This window comes from Anarhichas minor, unplaced genomic scaffold, assembly GCF_050575085.1.
Source record: "Anarhichas minor isolate MPS153535 unplaced genomic scaffold, ASM5057508v1 ptg000042l, whole genome shotgun sequence".
Taxonomy (NCBI): domain Eukaryota; kingdom Metazoa; phylum Chordata; class Actinopteri; order Perciformes; family Anarhichadidae; genus Anarhichas; species Anarhichas minor.
This window is the reverse complement of record NW_027466488.1, coordinates 6,754,476-6,774,014: the sequence shown is the minus strand read 5'-3', so window position 1 is coordinate 6,774,014 and position 19,539 is coordinate 6,754,476. Positions and strand designations below refer to the sequence as shown.

Sequence of the window (19,539 nt, the reverse complement as noted above, 5' to 3'; positions counted from 1 at the left end):
TTAAAACAGTCTCCCACATTCACATAAGTGCATACTCACTGCAGCTTCATATTGACTGTTGTGTCAAGAGTCCATTCCGGTAGCAGCACACATATGTGAAGGTGGTGAAAGTGGAACAACTGTAGTTGTGGGAGTGTTTAGAAGCTGTTTGAGCCTTAAATTAATTGACCATGAAATCTTGATGAAGAAAAGCAATGCACCAGAAAAGTTGACACTTTCTACACACTGTGACCAATCTCATAATACTACAAACCACTTACACATGATCTTACGCTTTGGGCAGCCTCTATAGTCCATTACTTTGGACAGTTGGCCTGTGCATATGAGGGGCCCTATTTCTGTGGCGCTGCAACGGCCAGCAGCACTCAGATCTTTTGTTTTTTTCGAGACCAGGAAATTCATCTAAAACTGTTGTCAGAGCAACAAGGTCTTATGCTTAAACCTGCAAAAAGTGCAGCTTATTAACAGTTATCTGAATCAGGACCAAGTCGTTTTGGGGCGAACCCCATACTTGCATAATTTTGAAATACAAAGGCTGGCTTTCTTAGATTTATGATAAAAGAGTGATTTTATGAATATGATTTTAGAAGAGGACATGCAGGTTATTGAGAAATCATTATGATCGGTTGCTGTAACAACTATAACAACTGAATTTTCATAAAGAAGAGTTACATATACTAATATATGTTAAAAAAACAACAACAATGTAGTTTGAGATACTGTGAGTAAAAATAAATAAACTCAACTAAAAGACTGTTAAAAGACCAATGGAGGCAGAACACATGGTGTTTAATTAGACACAACTTATTAAATTATTATCTGAAGAACTCACTTTGTCAAAAAATGTTCCTGCAATTAAATTACCTTTTTGAAGGCAGGGTTGGTAATCTTCTTTAAAAACATTTCTGATATTTTTCTTGAAATTCTCATTAAAGTAGTTTCTATTGCCATTTTATGGGAACTAAATTTAATTTGGCTAGAAATTGAAGGTCAAGCAATAATTATTTTTTCTTGAATGAAAAATGCCTTCTGTTTGAGCTTTTATATTGTCAGTATTTATTGCACCTTGATTTTTTACAGATGATTAAAAGATGCAAAGTCACATCATGCACTAATCCCACACAGTATCAGGCTGTACTGTAGAAAAATGCTGAGAAGGAAAGAAGGGAGAAGAATAGAGAGAGAGAGAGAGAGAGAGAGAGAGAGAGAGAGAGTGTGTGTGTGTGTGTGCATTTTTATGTGTGGACTTGCTTTTGCATGTCCTTCTCTGGGTGTGTGTGTGTCTCTCTACACATCTTCCCCAAGGCTATAAGGCTATGTTTCTTGGATTTTCTATAAATATTCATAGTCATGATTTGTTCAACATGCCTATCATTTCTTCTCCTCTCCTCTCCTCTCCTCTCAATTTTCTTTAGATACATTCTCCAGTGCAGCTCAAAACATGCTGCTCTTGCTTCATTTTACTCTCATTCAATCCTCCAGAAATCAGTATAAATCTTGGCTTTCTGTTTCTCTCTTTTCAGGATCCCTCCTTCTCTCTCCTCCTTCATGATAAGCTTCAGGTGCCCAACAGTTCTTGGCGGGCGTGGAACGAACGTGACAGTCGCTGTGACGTCTGCGCCACCCACCTCACGCAGCTCAAACAGGAAGCCGTGCGAATGGTCCTCACTCTTGACCAGTGGGATTTGTCTCCCCCCTCTTCGCCTCCGGCCCTCATTGGACGATATGGATCTCAAGGACTGGGTCCAACGGGAGCATCTGGAGCACCAGGTGGTCCTGGTTCACGGGAGTGGATTCCTGATTTTCTTCCTTCCTCTTCTTCTTCAGCTGTTGCTGCCGCTTCACACTCGTCCTCCCAGTCACCTTCCCCAAGTCCCAGCCAGACCCCAACGCCCAGCCCGAGCCACGGACCATCCAACCCCAGCCATGGGAGTCCCTCCATGGGACAAACATCCAGCTGTGCTCCCACAAACCCACAACCTCAAGGCCCAGGGCACAGATCGGGGTCCAAGCCCAGTTCCCTGGGGCTTGGAGGTGGGGTGGACAGAAGGAATGGATCCCCCAGTTCAGGAAAAGCTGTTGGCCAACCAGTGACGAGAGTAAACAGCCCTGGCAATAACAGTGGTAACGGAAGTGGAGCAGTACTGAGTACAACAGCTCTGCAGGCCCATCAGCACCTGAACCGAACTAATGGAGGAGTTACACTCTATCCGTACCAGGTAAGCTACGTGTAGAGGTGTGTGTATGTGTGTGTGTGTGTGTGTGTGTGTTGTAAATGATAATATTTTAGGTCTTTTTTTTAGGTTTAAGGTTAGGGTAGGGGTTAAGGTTATAATTAGGCTGGTAGCGGTTATGGTTAGGGTAAACTTTAGAAAATGTATGTTAGTCAATGTAATGTCCCCAAAAGGACTGTGTGTGTGTGTGTGTGTGTGTGTGTGTGTGTGTGTGTGTGTGTGTGTGACACACATAAAATCTGTATAACTACTTCTCCCACGAGGACATTGCAAATATTACCATGGAAACTGAATAAATTAATTCTGGTCCTATATGATTACAACAAATGGTAACAGGCTACCAGCGTGCAGATTAATTTATCTTTTGAGTCTGACAGGCAGGTCAGGAACAACATTTACATTTTTCAGCTTGTGTAACTGCCTTCTGTAATGTGACCTTGTTAGCTATCAACCACTGACAATACCTGACTTCTGAGATAATGTGTTCAACATAAACATACAGGCTCCTATCTTCTATTCTAGTCTCCTGTAGACTAGCAGGGACTGACAGATAGTCTGTAGCGCTTTATACATATATTCCTCCCCAACAGTTGAAGTGCTCATTTAAGCGACAAACTGAAGAAAAATCTTTCCTTTGTAGCTTGCAGGAATCAATTAAAATCTAAAACTGCAGAGACTTTGTGAAGTTTGTTTTCCCCCATAATAGCTCCCCATGAGGACACGATAATCAACTTAGAATTCTTGGATTTGATAACCATCTGGTATCGAGGGGGAAGCTAAATATCCTCTTCAACTGCAGCGAGGTAGGACACAAAGTATTGAGTCAAGGCGACGCAAACAGCACGAGTGATTCAAACTGAAAATGGAGATAAAAGAAGAGGTTTTTGGAGAAGACAGGAAGAGAGGGATCATGAGTAGACAAGAGAGGAAGATGGTAGGAGGGACAAAAGCCTCAGGGGAAGTGTGGTCTCGAGGTGTACGGAGGGAGGCAGGAGAGCTGAGACTGCAGGGGAGATCCAGAGGTGTAAGCGTGTGTGTGTGTGTGTGTGTGTGTGTATGTGCTTGTTAACATGTGTGTATGAATGTGTTCTACAGATGTAATAATTCATACAGTGATAATTAGAACTCTGGGGACTCTATGTCACACACCCCCACTACCCCTTCACTCTTTCACTCTCATTCACTCTCTCACGCACGCACGCGCACACACACACACAACTTATTCCTTATTTTTCTCTCCCCTATTATTTCTCCACTTTGTTTCATACCACCCCCCCTCCCCCAATATGTTTCCCTATCCCTCTTAATATTTGTATCCAGTGCATGACTTGAGTCCGATGCAGAGACATGGAGTCGTAGGTGGAAATGACTTTGTACAATCTCTTGAATTGTTTCGTTATCTTGTCCTACTGGTCAGGAATAAATTAAGCAGAAGAGCCTTCATGTATTCTGGTCTGTCTTTGTAGGATTGACAGTGTGAATTATCAAATAAATTTAAATTTGGCAAAAGAGAAATGCTCTTTCAGATTTTAAGAATGATTCTACTTCTTTTTTTATATGATTTTTATTCTATTCCAAGATTGTTGAATAGCCTCATCTTGTTGGTCAGCAACAGTCATGAGTGTGTTGATGTTTCCTTTGATATTGCTTTTCATAATATCACATTGTTTAGATGACTTAACACAGTTAGCTAGCAAGAAAGAAAGCAGAAATAATGTCTCACACTTCCTGTTTTTCCTTAGCATGTATTGTTTTGTTGTTTAGATTCATACATGTTTTAGAATATATTTGAGTCTGTCTTGAGTGTTAAAAAAAAGTGTGCGACTGACTGTGGTCGAATAGTCTTTTTTGCTTAGAAAGGTTCCTATCTGAGTGAAATGACCAGGAAGGATGTAAGTGGCAGCCATGATAAGATGTTGGTTAAATGCTCTATGCTAAGGAAAGGTGCCTTAATGCTTCCTTTTTTATCTCCTTTAGCATAGGGTACACTAGACTATCCACTAGACATCATTTGTGCAACTGTGTGAGTGTATTTACTTGTGTACTCGTATTTCTGTGTTCTGTGTTTGAGTCAGTCACCTGTGCTGGGAGGTGTAAAATGTTAGCAAGTCTGAGTGTTTGTGCTGAGACTTTGACAGTAATGGTGTTTCAGCAGGAAAGGAGAAACTGAGCACGATAATAAATCACCCTTGTTTAGACTCACCCATGAGAGAGGAAGAGAAGGGGGAGGAGCTGAGCTGAAGTTTAGAGAGATGGGTTTAGAATAAGAGAGAATAAGAATAAGAGACATTTTAAAACATCAGGGTAACTAGACACATTGCTGAGATGACTAGCAAACCGCTACACTTTATTTATTTATTTTGCAAGAGAATTGGATATTGTTGCTTTACCACTGCTTTCTTGTTGTTCAGCACAAAACATCAAAGACTGCTGTTCATGTTGGAGCATCAGTGGAGCTTTCAGAGGGTCTTCTAATGGCAGACGACAAATCTCTTCCAACATATTCAAGCTCTTCAGCAAAGCGAAAGAGAAACAACAGCAGGGAAAATTAGTAGGGTCTAAGTTGAAACTCTGTTTTCAGAGGTAACACAACAAAAGACAGAGAGGAGAGTTTACAGAGAGGAGGACGCAGAGGTAAGCAGAGACCAGAAGCAACCTCTCTGCCAGTGTAGCCGAGATTAAGATCTTGCTGGGTCAGCAATCTAAGAGGTGACAACCTCCACATTTTATATTTATTAGGACTTTTCTTTTTGGTCCCACAAGAAGTATAGAACAAATGGAAAATGCTGAATCAGTCAGAACAAGGAAGACTGATTATAACAGACTGGGTGTGAATCTGCCAGGTAGCTTACTGGGATCAGTGAGCCGACTAGGGGCCACAAACATTTTCAAATAAATTCATGTTAAATTCTTGAGGTGCTCTCTCTCTCTCTCTCTCTCTCTCTCTCTCTCTCTCTCTCTCTCTCTCTCTCTCTCTCTCTCTCTCACACACAAATCTAATATTGTCTCTTTGCCCTCGCTCTGTCCTTCAAGCAGCTAATTGAAAATAGGTTTATACAGTATCATGTGTGCCTGTGTGTGTTTACTATGTTTCTGTTTGTTGTGCCTGACTATGTGTGTGTGTGTGTGTGTGCGTGTGTGTGTGTGTGTTTCATTGTATATTTTGCAGAGAGAAACAGGATGTGAGATATAACTCACAAGCACACACACACACACACACGCAGGTTTACAATATTTTCTAAACATATTTTGTACAAAATAATAGCTAAACCTTCACTGCCAAATAGTTTAGGATTAATTAGGGCAGCAGTGGTGAACTCAAGGTTAGAGAAGCGTGTGACTAGTAGGTCGCCAGTTCCCTGGAACGACAGGATAAATCTGTGTGGGGAAAGTGAAAGAGCAGCGCTTTTTCTCTCTGCTGTCCATCATGACAGTGTCATAGGAGCGCAATGCCCCAACTGCTCCAGTGGAGTTGCACACTGGCCAGCAGTTGCAAGTGTAAAACAATTTATATTCCATTACTTACTCCAGCCAAGGTCCCCTTGAGGTCCTCTTTGAGAGATAAGTGCACATGCTCAGTTGCCAACAGAGAGCAAAGCATTGAGCTCTGACGTGTAGTTTTGTGTTGCTCAACACGTCCTCATACCTACACAACAGAAGGTTTTTTGTCAACAATTCCGAAAACAACATACTGTATATGATGGAGAGTGGACGACCAGCGACAGGCGCACATTGTGAAATGTCACAGTTTTAAACATATGGTTAATGTTGTGAATTCAAACACAATTAATTGGTAAGGTTTAGGAAAAGATCATGGTTTGGGTTAAGATAAGTACAGTATGTTATGCAACTTAGGTTATATAAGTAAGTACATTAGGTAAGGTAACTTAAGTACATAAGTTAAAATAGGCCAAGCTTGGCTTTTGTTTTCACACAGGACACAAACAGCGTTTTCCTGGGTAAAAGTTATGAGTTTGTTTGACCAAACCATCCACCATGACTTCCTCTCTACGTAAAGGCCACCATAGGACACCGCCTATCAATAAATGTAAATTGTAATAAGCTGCTTGCACAGATGACCTATACGGCTGTTTGTTTGGAGAGAATGGTCTGTTGTTGATGCATAACTGCATAAAACAAGATCATGATAAGTGCATATATGCTTAGCTAACAGCTAATGTGTATTTTGTCGTATATTTTGAATCATAGTGTCAGAAAGCATGTCTTATAACTCTGCTTCCCATAAAATCACAGTCTACTGCAAAACTAATGTATAAAACTACATTTCTTCCTGTCATTATTTTCCCTTTTAACCGTTTGTCTTTCGGCATACAGTGTGTAGCCTTAAGGCAGTTTCTGAGTGGAATATACAATATACCGCACATATGTTATGATGAGGTCTTAGTTATTTATTCACACCACCCTCTGTCTCACCTTTGCTCTCTCTCTCTTTCTACCTATCTATCATTTATTGCCACTCTTTCATTTCTTTCTTGCCTTAGCTCTCTCTATATTTCATTTCCTTGTGTCTGTTGTCTACTTTTCATGACTGTTTTCTGTTTACTTACTTGCTTTCTTTTCTTTTCCTGTTTGTCTCACATAGACTATGTTTCTGTAATTCTATCTCTGATGTAGTCTAAAAAAAACACCCCGTTCCATTCGCTCACTAACTTCTTTTTTTGTGTCTCTCCCCCAAGTTTCTCCTCTACTTTCATCTTGAAAGGGCAGGCTCTCTCTCTCTCTCTCTCTCTCTCTCTCTCTCTCTCTCTCTCTCTCTCTCTCTCTCTCTCTCTCCCTCCAATGTGCAGCAGTAAGCATTTAGATTGTTTTACAGATTGTGTCTATCCCCCTGATAAAAGTAGGCAGGACCACACACACACTTACACACGCACACACTTACACACACCACACACACTCACACACACTCGTTTCATTCTCCTCGTACGAGTCTGAGATTTAAGGCACACATTCTATGGTGGTTTTCTGTAGCATGTGGTTGGAAAAGGATGTAAAATAAAATAAATGTAAGAGTGACAGATGAGGAAGGTGAGTGCTGGGGAAATGATGTTTGTGTTATAATGAAGATGAATGAGCCAGTTTTTAGCTTTTTCTAAGAGCAGAGAGAGAGGGATGTGGATAAGTGCTCTCGTGTAGAGAAAGAGGAGGGGTGAGAGGGACAGAATAAGTGTTTGAATGTTTTTTTATCCCCTCTTTCTAGGGAAATCTGATATCACGTTCATCAAAGTCCCTCACTGACAATCTCGGGACCAGGTGTATATAAAACATGGTCAGATGCTGAATTTTCATTGATTTGCTGCATGATTTCGAACACATGTAGCTGTTGTAATATCTGCAGCACTCTCTCTGTCCTGGTATTATCTATATCCTTGTCTCTCCTAATGCGATGACCTAATATCCCATAGGGATCATTAAAGTTTCATCCAGCATAATTTAATTTAATTTATGGTCAAATGTAGAGAGAGCAACTCTGCCTGTGTGTCCTGTGGGAAAATCTGTATGGAACATGTGAAACGAAATCATAAGAACCATCACCAACAACAAAAATATAATTCATTTCAATGACTACATTACCTAAAATGCCATTCACGTCAATGCATTAGCCAGGTGACCATGCTGGAATGGGGTCTATCATACTAGCCGTCTAGTTTCTGGGTGCAGTATTTCAGATGCAGAACTAATTTGACAGCTTTCTTACAATAGCTGGTTTAATGAGATGCATGAAGCAAAATTGCCCATCAGCACAGCACTGTTTCAGACACAGAGAAGCACAGCAGACCTTTTGGAATCTCATAATAGTGTAAAATGAATGAGGACCGGGTTATTGCACTTTTCTGGTGATAATGGGAGGTGCAGCTGAGTAAAACAAAGAGTCTGTTCTGTCCTTGCGGTCTATACTGCTGACCGTCACATACTATTCAACCACCTTTACTCCAGTTTTCAGTTCACATTATAATAGACCTCTGTGGGAACATTTCTCCCACACCATGCTGGTAGTTTTCCTCTTCCCATTTATCAGGTTAAATGGGTAGCGAGTACAAATGCACAGGTATTCCATGTAGCTCACCGAACCCTTATTCCATACAGTCATGACTCCTTCAATAATGCAGGGGTAGCAAGCTAAGCCTGAGCATTTGAAATGCTTGTAGGTGCACAGGGAGAATGGTATATAAACTATAGAGGCATCTCATTTACAATAGGTAATTTATCAAGGCAGTGGGCAGCATGCTTAGACCCCAGGAGCCCTGAGCATATACACGCACAGTGGAGCTGATTTACACACACATACACATAGGTGCAGAGAAGTGCAGACGCATGCACATGCAATGACACGCATAGACATGCTAACAATAGACATACATGCTCTCAGATTTACACACACCAGCTATAGTTCCTTTAATAGAGCGTAGGGTAATGATTTAGGTGCTCTGCTGTCTGCTTGCTGGCAGCACATAAAGAACTATAATCAATAATCCATATCTATTTCACGAATGGGTCGCCTACACGCACATACATGCCTATGCGAGTCAGCACACACACATCTGTGCACACAATGACAAACTAATGCAACACACACTCTCATACAAAGCAGTCGAGTGTGTCATATAAATGTCTATGTGTGTGTGTGTGTGTGTGTGTGTGTGTGTGTGTGTCTTAAGTATCTTATCTGGACCAAAGACCCACACTCACACAAGCAACAAAACTTAAAATCTATCCATCGTTCATATTGACAAGAAGCAGAGATAATGAGATTTGATGAGATGTGTTTGCACCAAGGACGCATATCAATTTGTGGTGGTTGAGGCACATACCATATAATCACAACGTTCATCTTCGTACACTTCCAACAGTATATATTTACAGTATACCATAAATCTGATGAAACTCACACAGGCACAGCAAATTTCATTATTTACAGTGTTATAAGTTAAAAGTTCTCTCTCTTTGTCCCCACTGTCCTTCTTCCCTGAATAGTATCTAATAAAGGACAAATGCCCTGAAGGAAGATCCAATAATAAAGGACAAATGTCAATAGCTTAAGGTGGCAGAGCAAAGGGACAGAGAGGATGAAATTGAATGAGCAAATGATAAAATAAAAGTGGAGAGAGGAAGAGAAGTAAGGGTGAAAGAGAAGGAGGAGGCATTAGGTTAAATGAGAAAAACTGAGGCAGGAGGGTGTGTTTGTTTGTTTGTTTGTTTGTGTCTCTATATGTGGGACCCAGACAACATTCTGCTGCTGGTTCACTAGAGGGTTTATCTGCTCTCTGTCTGCCAAGGAAACACACAGACACAACACACACAAACACACATTCACTTGAAAATATCATGAATGAAAAAATCTCATAACATAAGTGAACTATGCCGTGTTGAAGATAAACGTTTTGGATAGTTGACATAAACTCTCTGAAAGTTGCACTTTTTCCAAATAATAAATCAATCAGTTTTTAAAGAGAAAATTGAGGTTTGACAGTGTTGCTAGTCTTTTGAAAGATTATTTGGGAGTTGTTGAAATGTCAGTACTTCTGAAGCCAAAAATCCATCAGAATACACAAATGAATGAACATGAATTATTATTAAATAGGAAACTAAAGGCGTGTGGGAAACCAGGCTCTGGTCTCTGACCATCTGGAAAGGAGAAGGGAAAGGAGAAAATCTTCTATTTAGTGGAACAACAAAACACAGACACACACAGAAAACATTTACTGCGACTTCAGGAGTAAACGTTTTTAATCTCTCTGTCTTTCGTCAGATCTCCCAGATGATCTCTGAGGACTCCAGAGAAGGTTTGACCGAGGCGGCCCTGAACCGCTACAACACACACTCTCCTTCACACACCAATTCAACATCACACACAAACTCGCCGTCTCACACGCCAGCTGTAACCACGACCGCGCCGACCACCACCACCTCTGCTGCCGCCTCCTTCTTTGCCAGGTAAGATGCATTCAGATCAGAGCACCACACATGGAACGATGTCACCTGACGTCCTGTTTTATCTGATCTCTCCACACAGCGCCAGAATGCTGGTCTGTTATTTGGCAAACTTTCTAATATTAATGGTCAGGAGGTATATGCTATTCTGTATTGTATTTGATATCATCTAAACTGTCAACCGACAGCTCTACAATCAATGTGAGTGAATGGAACAAAACCAGAGTGAGAAGTTTCTAGAGAATCACAACACTGATATGAACACTAATCCCACAAGGATTCTTTTTTTTCGGATTTAGCTGCATTATAGGGACTAGAAGAATCAGAATTACGGAGAATGTTAGGCATGATAATTTCAGTAAAAACAAGGGTGTGAGATGCACTTTACTAGCTGATTTGTGCCAAATTAATCTTTAGGTTTGGTTCATAGACAGACACGGTCCGGCTGCTCACGCTGATGTCTCTCAAGTTGTCTAATAGAGCAGAAAGAATAAAAGAATGGGAATACAAACTATAGCTACAACTATATTGTAAAATTTTGGAAAATTAAGTTGTTGGAAAAATGAAATACTGTTATATATTGTGCCTAAGCGTACTTACTTATTTTTTTATGTGTTAATTCATAAATTACCTATCCAGTCAGTGGTCATTGATGAGCCGTGTAATCAAATCTAGAGAAATGCAGAGCGACAACATAAATAAGACACGGGTAATCTGGGTAAATTATTGATGAATAAACATGGCAAGCTCAAAATGAATGAGTAAATTATTCATGGGTAACACAAGACTATGGGTGTGTCACAGTGTCTGAAGTATTGCTGAGACGTCGTATCTAATGAGCTGCTTTAAATCACATTTTGAATGATACCATTGGTTTCCCTCCTCACTTTCACACATACTCTCTCCTCTCCTCCATTGGTGTGCACATTCCTGTATTTTTTTCTTGTGTCTGTTTTCCAAATCTGCAGATAATTCAGTGTGTATTTGATATATGAGTGATGTGCGTCAGTGTGGCAGACAAAGTGCTGTCTGGCTTATAAGCACCTGTGACCAGGCGCAACTCGTACATTTTATGGGAATGCACCCAAAGACACGTGCACACACTTTCTTTAGCTTTGCTTCTATGACCCCCTGAACTTTCAGGTAAAAAGGCCATTACACACACACACACACACACACACACACACACACACACACACACACACACACACATCTGGTTGACATTCCAGACATACAGCCAGCTGTCTTTGGGCTGATGTATGAGTGTTAACCTTCTAAGTGAAAGAACAGGGTTTGTTTCATGGTACAGGTGTCACTGTCAGAGAGCCATGGTGTGGTTGTGTGTGTGTGGATAAAAAAGCGTCTGCTAAAATGACTGTAATGTGTGTGTGTGTGTGTGTGTGTGTGTGTGTGTGTGTGTGTGTGTGTGTCCGTGTGTCTGTGTGTCTGTCAACCTTTCTCTCCTGTTTCAGGCTGTATAATTACTGTAGCTCCTTGATGCTGTGATATGTAATTTCCTCTTAAAATCAGAGTGACAGTGTGTTTGTTCTGTTTGCTTTTCAAAACTTTACACACACATGCACAGTTTGTCAGCAATCTTCCTGTCATTTGTGTGTGCGTGTGTGTGTGTGTGTATATAGTGGGATTTCAGTTTAATTGGCAAATGGCAACAATGTGCACTCTGTCACCTTGTGTGTGTGTGTTTATGGTCGATGGATGCAGCCATGCAGGGCTGGTAAATCCCATGGCTGTCGTGGTCTTTACTCTCAGACGTGAACTGCATACAGACATTCTTATTACGCACACGCACAATCTCCCCCTTGCTCACCGTCTGCGTACAGCTAAATCCCCATGTCCACCACATCTCTTACCTGATCCCTTTCTTCCTCCAGGTCCTCCTGTTTCTATCCATTTTCTTGTCTACATCTAATTCCTTTCTGTTTTGCTCTCTACTTTCTTCCACTCCTCTCCTCCTTCTCTTTTGTTCTTCTCCTCTCTTTTTCCAACAATTTCTCCATCTCGACACTGACCTTTTCTTTACCTCTACTAATGTGCATGAGAGTAATATCTTTCATTAGTACCGATCTGTCTCTGAATATGTCACACTCACACGGTAGCGCTTCATCTTCCCTGTGGTGCAGTGGCCCTCTGGGGACGCCGGGCGAGAGGATAGAGACATGCTGTACATGTGTGTGTGTCTGTGTGTGTGTGTGTGTGTAGGCTCTCCCTCACTGGGGGAAGGGAGTTTCTATCAGTGAAGGATTTTTTCGTGCATGCTCCGAGGATTTGATCTTTGGGGATTCGGCGTGGTGTGTGTGTGTGTTGTTGGAGGTAGCAGAGTAAATTAATATGTCCCAAGTGAATAGGTGAATTGGGAAGGCGTTGTTATTTTATGGACACAGGGTGACTGTGAAAGCGCTGTCTATTTCTCTGTTTACCTCTTGCTGCCTCTCTTTTCTTTCCTTCAAAAAGGTGTACTCCATGAAAATAATAATTGGTCATTAATGAGGCTCATAATGGATGATGGATGACTTACACATCAACTACCCAATCACATTAGAACCACATTTGTTGGTCTTTTGCTCATGTGTCCTGCTCATGTCCTGCTCATGTGTCCTGCTCGTAGCCAGAAGGTTAACAGTAATTAAAAGTGGTCTTTTATTTTGACAGCCCACTTGCTCTTCGAGTGACCTTGCTCTTTTCAATATTAGGGGGGAAAGCAGCAAGAGAGAGCTAATTTAACTATTTTATCCGTTAAATAGACGTAAAAATACTGAAAGCTCACAAACACTTGTTTCTGAAATTTGTATTAGTTTAGTTAGAAATGGTTTAACACATCACACAAAGAGTGTCGGGGCATACTGCTGTAATGAAAAAAGCTATTTGGTTCAGACAGATTAGTGACCAGCTCAGTTATCTATATCGCAGACCAACATGTGTATGTTAAAGTACACATGAGCCAGAAGTATCATGTGGCCATCTTAACTCCACGTTGAACACAGAAATGTATTAATATTTTAGTGTTTAGGTTTGTGTTACAGTATAGCATGAGATGGCGTCTTAAAGGGAGTAGGAAATGTGTAAATTGGAGGCTATATGTACATGTCGATAGATAGATAGTGTCAGTCAAGCCAGTTTTCTGTCCATGCAAGCCTTGTTGCCCCACCACGACAAACACACACACACACACACGCACACACACACACACACACACACACCTACACACACACACACCATGACTCTCTGTCTTTCCCTATATCTCCCTCCACTGATGGCCTGTTAAATAGAATGTAATTAGCTACTGAGCCGACAACATAGCCCAGAGACACCTGTTATAAATCAGCTGTGTGTGTGTGTGTGTGTGTGTGTGTGTGTGTGTGTGTGTGTGTGTGAGAGAGAGAGAAAGTGTTTATAGTTGTGTGGAAGGGAGAGGAAAACAAAGCAACAGCATGTTAGTAGCTGGGCTATCTGTGACCTGTGCTGCGTTCTAACAAGAGAGAGACACATGAATGGACCGAGGGGAAGCGAGGCAAGGATGGGTGAAGGGATCAATACGTAAAAGGACGGCTGAATGGATGGTGGGATGGGTGGAGAAGAAGGCAAAGGATGAAAGGATAAAAAATAACAAGGGGGAGAGGAATAAAATAGAAGGAAGGATAAGGGGATGATTGTTGAGTGAGAGGGATTTAGAATAGAAATAATAGGTAAGTGAAAGATAGAGGAGAGAGGAGGAATGAATGAAGGTAATGGAGGAAGGGGAGGGGATGGAGGGGACAGTGGAAGAGCCGATGGGTAGAGAGATGGAGAGGATGGATGGAAAACAAGCGCCCTTCACTTTAGGGTTGGACTGGAATAGATCCACTTGACCAAATCCCAGGCCACTTGTCATTAAACGCTACCAATTAGCTGGCGTTTGTGTGTGTGTGTCTACCATGCTTGAATTGTGCCATAGATTACACCAGTCAGGGTGAGAGAACATAATAATAGAGTAATAGCACACATACACACATATGAATATAAACATGTTACGAAATTGATGTGGCTGATGGATTTGAAGGATCTATTATAAAAACAATCACAAAACAGATACTGTTGCCCGAGGAGCAAGTGGGAATCTCCAGCAGCAGAGTAACCGTGCATGAATCCATCACAGTCGTGTCTCATATAAGCACCAGCACTGCAGCAGTTGCAGCAGCCTGTAGTTTCCATTGTTACATAGAAATCAAAAGTATATTTTAATTCAAGCACATCTTTCTGAAACTTCTTGAGCCTTTTTATGATATATAAAAAATGCCACAATTTTAACTAACGCCAGTATCATTTTTAAGATAAGGTGAATTCCTGAACCTCATGTATCTTCATGCTACATGGGAGGGTCTGAGCATTCAAGTTACACAATAAGAAAACCTGTAATCGCTTTTGATTGCATTTGATGCAATACGTATGGAAGCATAGCTGGCACACAATGAAAATCCAATTAGTGGTCTTCTTGTGGAGCTTTGTTTCAAACAGTATGTGCATCCACACACACACATCCACAGTCACAAACACACACCTACACGGATTCACACTCACAAATCTCCTGGGAGAGCTAGTCAAATGGTGAAACGCTTTGTCGTTCTCCGGGTCACTGAATCCACATCTCCTCCCTTCTCCTCCTCCCTCCTCTTGCACTGTCCCTCCCTCACTCTCTCTCTCTCACTCTCTCTCCCCCTCTCGTTGACTCCCCCCTCCCCCACCCCCTCACTTTCATTTCTGTAACCTGGTGCAGTTAATTGAAAGCCAATGGTGTGAGAATATGGCTCTTTGACAGAAAGTGTTTCAGGGTGCAAGGTCTTCTCTCTATCTCACTCTCTTTATAATCAAAGAAATATATGTGAGGATAGATTAAAGCAGAACGGAGCAGAAAATTCCCGCCAGAGCAGTTTTAGAGGTCTTCTATTTCATCATATCGTCAATACTGCTCCTGCGTGTAACTCAGTTTGTCAGCAAATTTGCTTGTTTGAATTGTGGCTTCATAAATTGTAGGAAAGGAATTACATCGACGCATACACGAATATTTTTTACTAATGACAATAAATCATGCTGAATTACTGCCTGCAGATTTACTGTAACTGGGTTTCCTGCAAGATCACTCTCACTTAACCGTTCTTCCTCTCTCTGCACAGCCATGGTCAATGTGGCCAATGCCTTTGTCAAAAGGCAAATAATGTATTATTAGCTATGCATCCATAGACCTTATTATCTATATATCATTAACTGCTCAGCCTGTTCTAATCCTTCAAGAGTAATGGTCACACTACTAACGTTAAACTTCAAGAGGTTTAACTTTTAAAATGGCTGCCTTTTTTAAATGGTTTGAACAAAATAATCAAGTTCTCCGAAGAAGGTTAAGTGACAGACAACCAATTGAGTTTAATGATGCTGCTGAATTTCTTTCATTCCTGAAGTTCTTTCACTTCAGTTGATCCTGTAAAACTGTCTGCCAGGTGTTGCATACTTCCTAACTGTTGTACCTTTGTGTCTTATATCATTTAGCCCTATTGCTTCATTATTTTTCTCAACGGTGGAGAAATCCGAGTTTCTCTGCCATCATGACTTTTTAGCTAGCTAGCGAACAATGTACACAATAAACTTGATTTACTAAACAGAACGTTTTTATATGTGCAACAGAGCTCTGCTTAATTTTAAATCCTTAGTCATGTAAGACCTACTTTTGCAAAACTCCGATTAGAACTAATCTTAGGATAGGCTGCTGCAACCCAGCCTAAGTTAAAGTAGAGAAGATAATCAATGAAATGTGTTTAAAGTATCACAAATAAAAGAACTTGTGAATACTGATGCATCAACTCATAAGTAGCATTTGACTCCAAACTTACAGTTTGAGGTGAAACTAGTTTCAACTTCTTCATATAAAGTTAGTTTAGTCCAGTGGTTCCCAACCTGTGTCAGGCCCTTCAAAGGGCCACATTGTAAGTCTGAGGAGTAGTGAGATGATACATGGGAGACAACAACAAAAAAAACAAAGTTTTGATACACAAATCTATTTTCACTTTACGAACTTTTGTCACAGCTTTGCTTTTTTGGGGGGAGATATTGGAGTTTTACCATGCTGGGCCTCCACCAGTAATTAAAAATTAATCTAAAGTTTAGAGAGGAAATGTCTCTTTTGCAGATCTGAAATATAACAGAGGGCTTTGACTAGACGCTGCTTTGCAACAAGTCACAAGCTTTAAACATTGGAAACACCCAGTTTAATCTTAAACAATCATTGTATTTTGTCTCTATTTAAAAAAAATGTAAATCTTAAACTCAAAGTAACGTAGTAATGTAGAGGAGTAAAGCACACAATATTTCCCTCTAAATTGTGTTGAAATATGAAGTATTAAGTAGCATTAAATTGAAATACTCAAGTAAAATACTTGAGTGAATGTACTTAGTTTTTTCCTTTCACTGGTGTTTGGTAATAACTGTCTCATGTTGACTATTTCTTTCATTTAGGTTGAAGCAGAAATTCAGTCTGTTATATGGATATGCAGTGTTTCTGCAGGGGAAGAAAGAAAGAGAGATAAAAAAAATGTAGGAGGAAAAGTTATACACTAGAGATGATGTGAAGTACCGTTGTGCTGAGGAAGGCAGACAGGAAGAAATTGCTGTGTTGAAGTAAGAAATGAGGAAGGAGACAGAAGCGAGATTTAGATGTTGAAGTTAAAAGGAGAGACAGCGAATAAGGAGAATCTGAGGGCAGAGTAGATGGAGTATAAATATAATTTCTGGTGGCTCCTTTTGAGCTGAATGCTGCAGGGAATTGAGCAGCAAGAAAGCAAATGAACCACTCCCCATCCAGATGTTGCTACATATGTAAACAGCAGTGTGTGCATGAGTATGCATGTGTGTGTATGTGCATCTGTGTGTTAAAGGGTGTGTAATCGAGCTCTATTCTGCAATTAGCATATTTGCCAATTGCCATGGCGGTACTGTGGCAAACTATGGGAGGATGTAATTATAGACCCATGTGTGCATGCAAATGCGCCACCATCCACCCTGTCCTTCCTCATCTCCTTTTATTTCTTTATTTAAACTACTGAGTGTGTGCAGTATTGTTTTTACAGTTATAAAGTGTAGTGTATTGTTTTAATCAATTTGATTGATGGACTGGCTTCTCTCCTTTCCTCTTTCCTCTCTCAGAGCTGCACAAAAGTTGAACTTAGCATCCAAGAAGAAGAAGAAGACCGCGGCAGTCATGGCCCCAGTGACATCATCCTCACCGTCATGTGAGCCCCCTCTGTTCCCCACCAACTTTAGCTCCGCCCTGTTGATGGCCCCTCCCCCGGCTCCACCCTGCCTCCTCCGTGCAGCCAACAAAATCAAAGATACCCCTGGGCTTGGAAAGGTAAAGGAAATATACTTCCTCAAAGTCTTCCCTAAAATATATAGTTTGTCTTTATTTTTGATTAGACTGTCCAAAACACGGTTATGTGTATGGACTGGTTTGTTCATAATGGGGAATGAATATTCATTTACTTATATTTTTATATCTTTGGTAGGTGACATAATGCGATTTATTTCATATCACAAGTTGACAGTTTAATGTTTGACATTAAATACATTTTTTTTAAATTGTGTCAGACACATTTAGTTTGTTATGATGAGGAATTCACAAGAAGTCAAGCATTTTATTTCATTAAAAAAAACTTAATTTGTTTCAGTTCATTTGTTAGTTTTATTAGCGTAGCTTTTATTCATTTGTCGTTTGTGTATTGAGGTTTTTATTTTTTGTTGCCTTATTAGATATAGATCAATTTCGTGGGGTATGAAGGTATTGGTACTATCACAAAAAAGTGTTGATTTAGATTATTAATTTTATTCAAACTATTTGTAAGGGTTTCAGTGTCAGTACTTGGTGATTTGGTTTTATTCACTGGTAAGTTTTAAAATATTGATTTATAATTACAGTAGTATTTCATCATGACCTCGGCTGGTTTGTCTAAATCAGGGGTATTCAATTAAAATTCAGCGAGGTCCATTTAGAGAGAATTTCCTCATGCAAAGGTCCGGAACATCACAATAACGCTTCATTAGCGCTATGATTTAGTCCCATAGATATTGAAGTAGCCAACAGTTGTATTAACATCTGTATGTAGTCAACAACTGACTATCAAATCAAATAAGGAAAGTTAAATTGAATAATATCTAAACAATATTTATAATTACAGATTTCAAATTGAACTGTATTAATTATAATACATACTATAATAAATAAATGTTATCCTCTCATTTCAAATAAAATACGTGCTGGATAAAAAAACAATACACAATAGAAAGATTTTCAAAAATGTGGTTCTTAAATGAAAGTACTTAATTTTAGAAAAATTAATTGAACTGAATTGTCTTTGCACTGCAGCTTTAAATTCAGTTTATTCAGGTGTGAAGTGATATTATATTCTTATCTTAGCTTTATTCCGTCTCTGTTAACATCATTGTTGGACAGTGGATTAACGTATTGGGATTCTGATCATATTGGGCTCTTAGGTTTATTTTTGTGTTCCTAAATTTGGCTTTGAATGAGTACATTTGCTCAAAAGAATTTTCATCATCGTCACGGTCTCACGGAACATGAGACACACTGCTTTTGAACTGCTTGTCGGAATAATTAACATATAAGAGTCTGTCCATTCTTGGCTAAAGGCTCATAGTTAAGCTGTCCACATTTCTCTTTTTTGAGCACGTCAATAACTTCTCTGACTCACATACATTTTCCGACAGTTGGGTCTGTGTGGGAATATCGCACTCGAGTCGAGGGCGACTCATATCGGAATACACATATTTGATTGGCCCAGTGAGATGGTTTACAACGCATAGAACTGGTCGGTGTGTTTCCTGGACCGCTGAACGAGTGCCGTAAAGGCTAGAAAAGCTGCGCCAGTTAAAATAGAAGTGCTCCGTGAAAATGTCATAATTCTCAATTATCTATCGGTTTTATAAGTCCAGGGTCCAGATACGACGACATCTGGGTCCGGACTATAGTATTTAATTCCAATAAACTGATGTCGCTCATGTTTAGATGTTGAATCTGTTGACCCAAGGTCAGGATATCTGTAAATATTAGATATGACCACAAAATAAAATCAAAATTGGTTTCAACTTGTTTCTCAAACGCAAAGTTCGGTCTGATGAAGAAGTGACCCCTGGTCTAAATGTATGTACTGGTATGTGTGTGTGTGTGTGTGTGTGTGTGTGTCACCCCCTCTGTACCATACTGGAATGCAGGCTAATGGTTACCACGGTAACACATCTCAGGCTGACAAAAGTCATCTGTCACCATTGCCAACGGTTGATGGGACGCGCTTGTGTG

The 19,539-nt window shown here is 40.3% G+C and overlaps 1 protein-coding gene across 1 annotated transcript in view; it reads left to right on the top strand.

Moving 5' to 3' along the window:
- The window catches only part of kif26ba (kinesin family member 26Ba), a 79,971-nt gene that overhangs the window by 25,085 nt on the left and 35,347 nt on the right, over nt 1-19,539 (top strand). Inside the window, exons 3-5 of the mRNA XM_076110106.1 lie at nt 1,524-2,219; nt 10,003-10,187; nt 17,373-17,577. Of these exons, the coding sequence (XP_075966221.1) occupies nt 1,524-2,219; nt 10,003-10,187; nt 17,373-17,577 (1,086 nt within the window). The remainder of the gene's footprint in view (nt 1-1,523; nt 2,220-10,002; nt 10,188-17,372; nt 17,578-19,539) is intronic.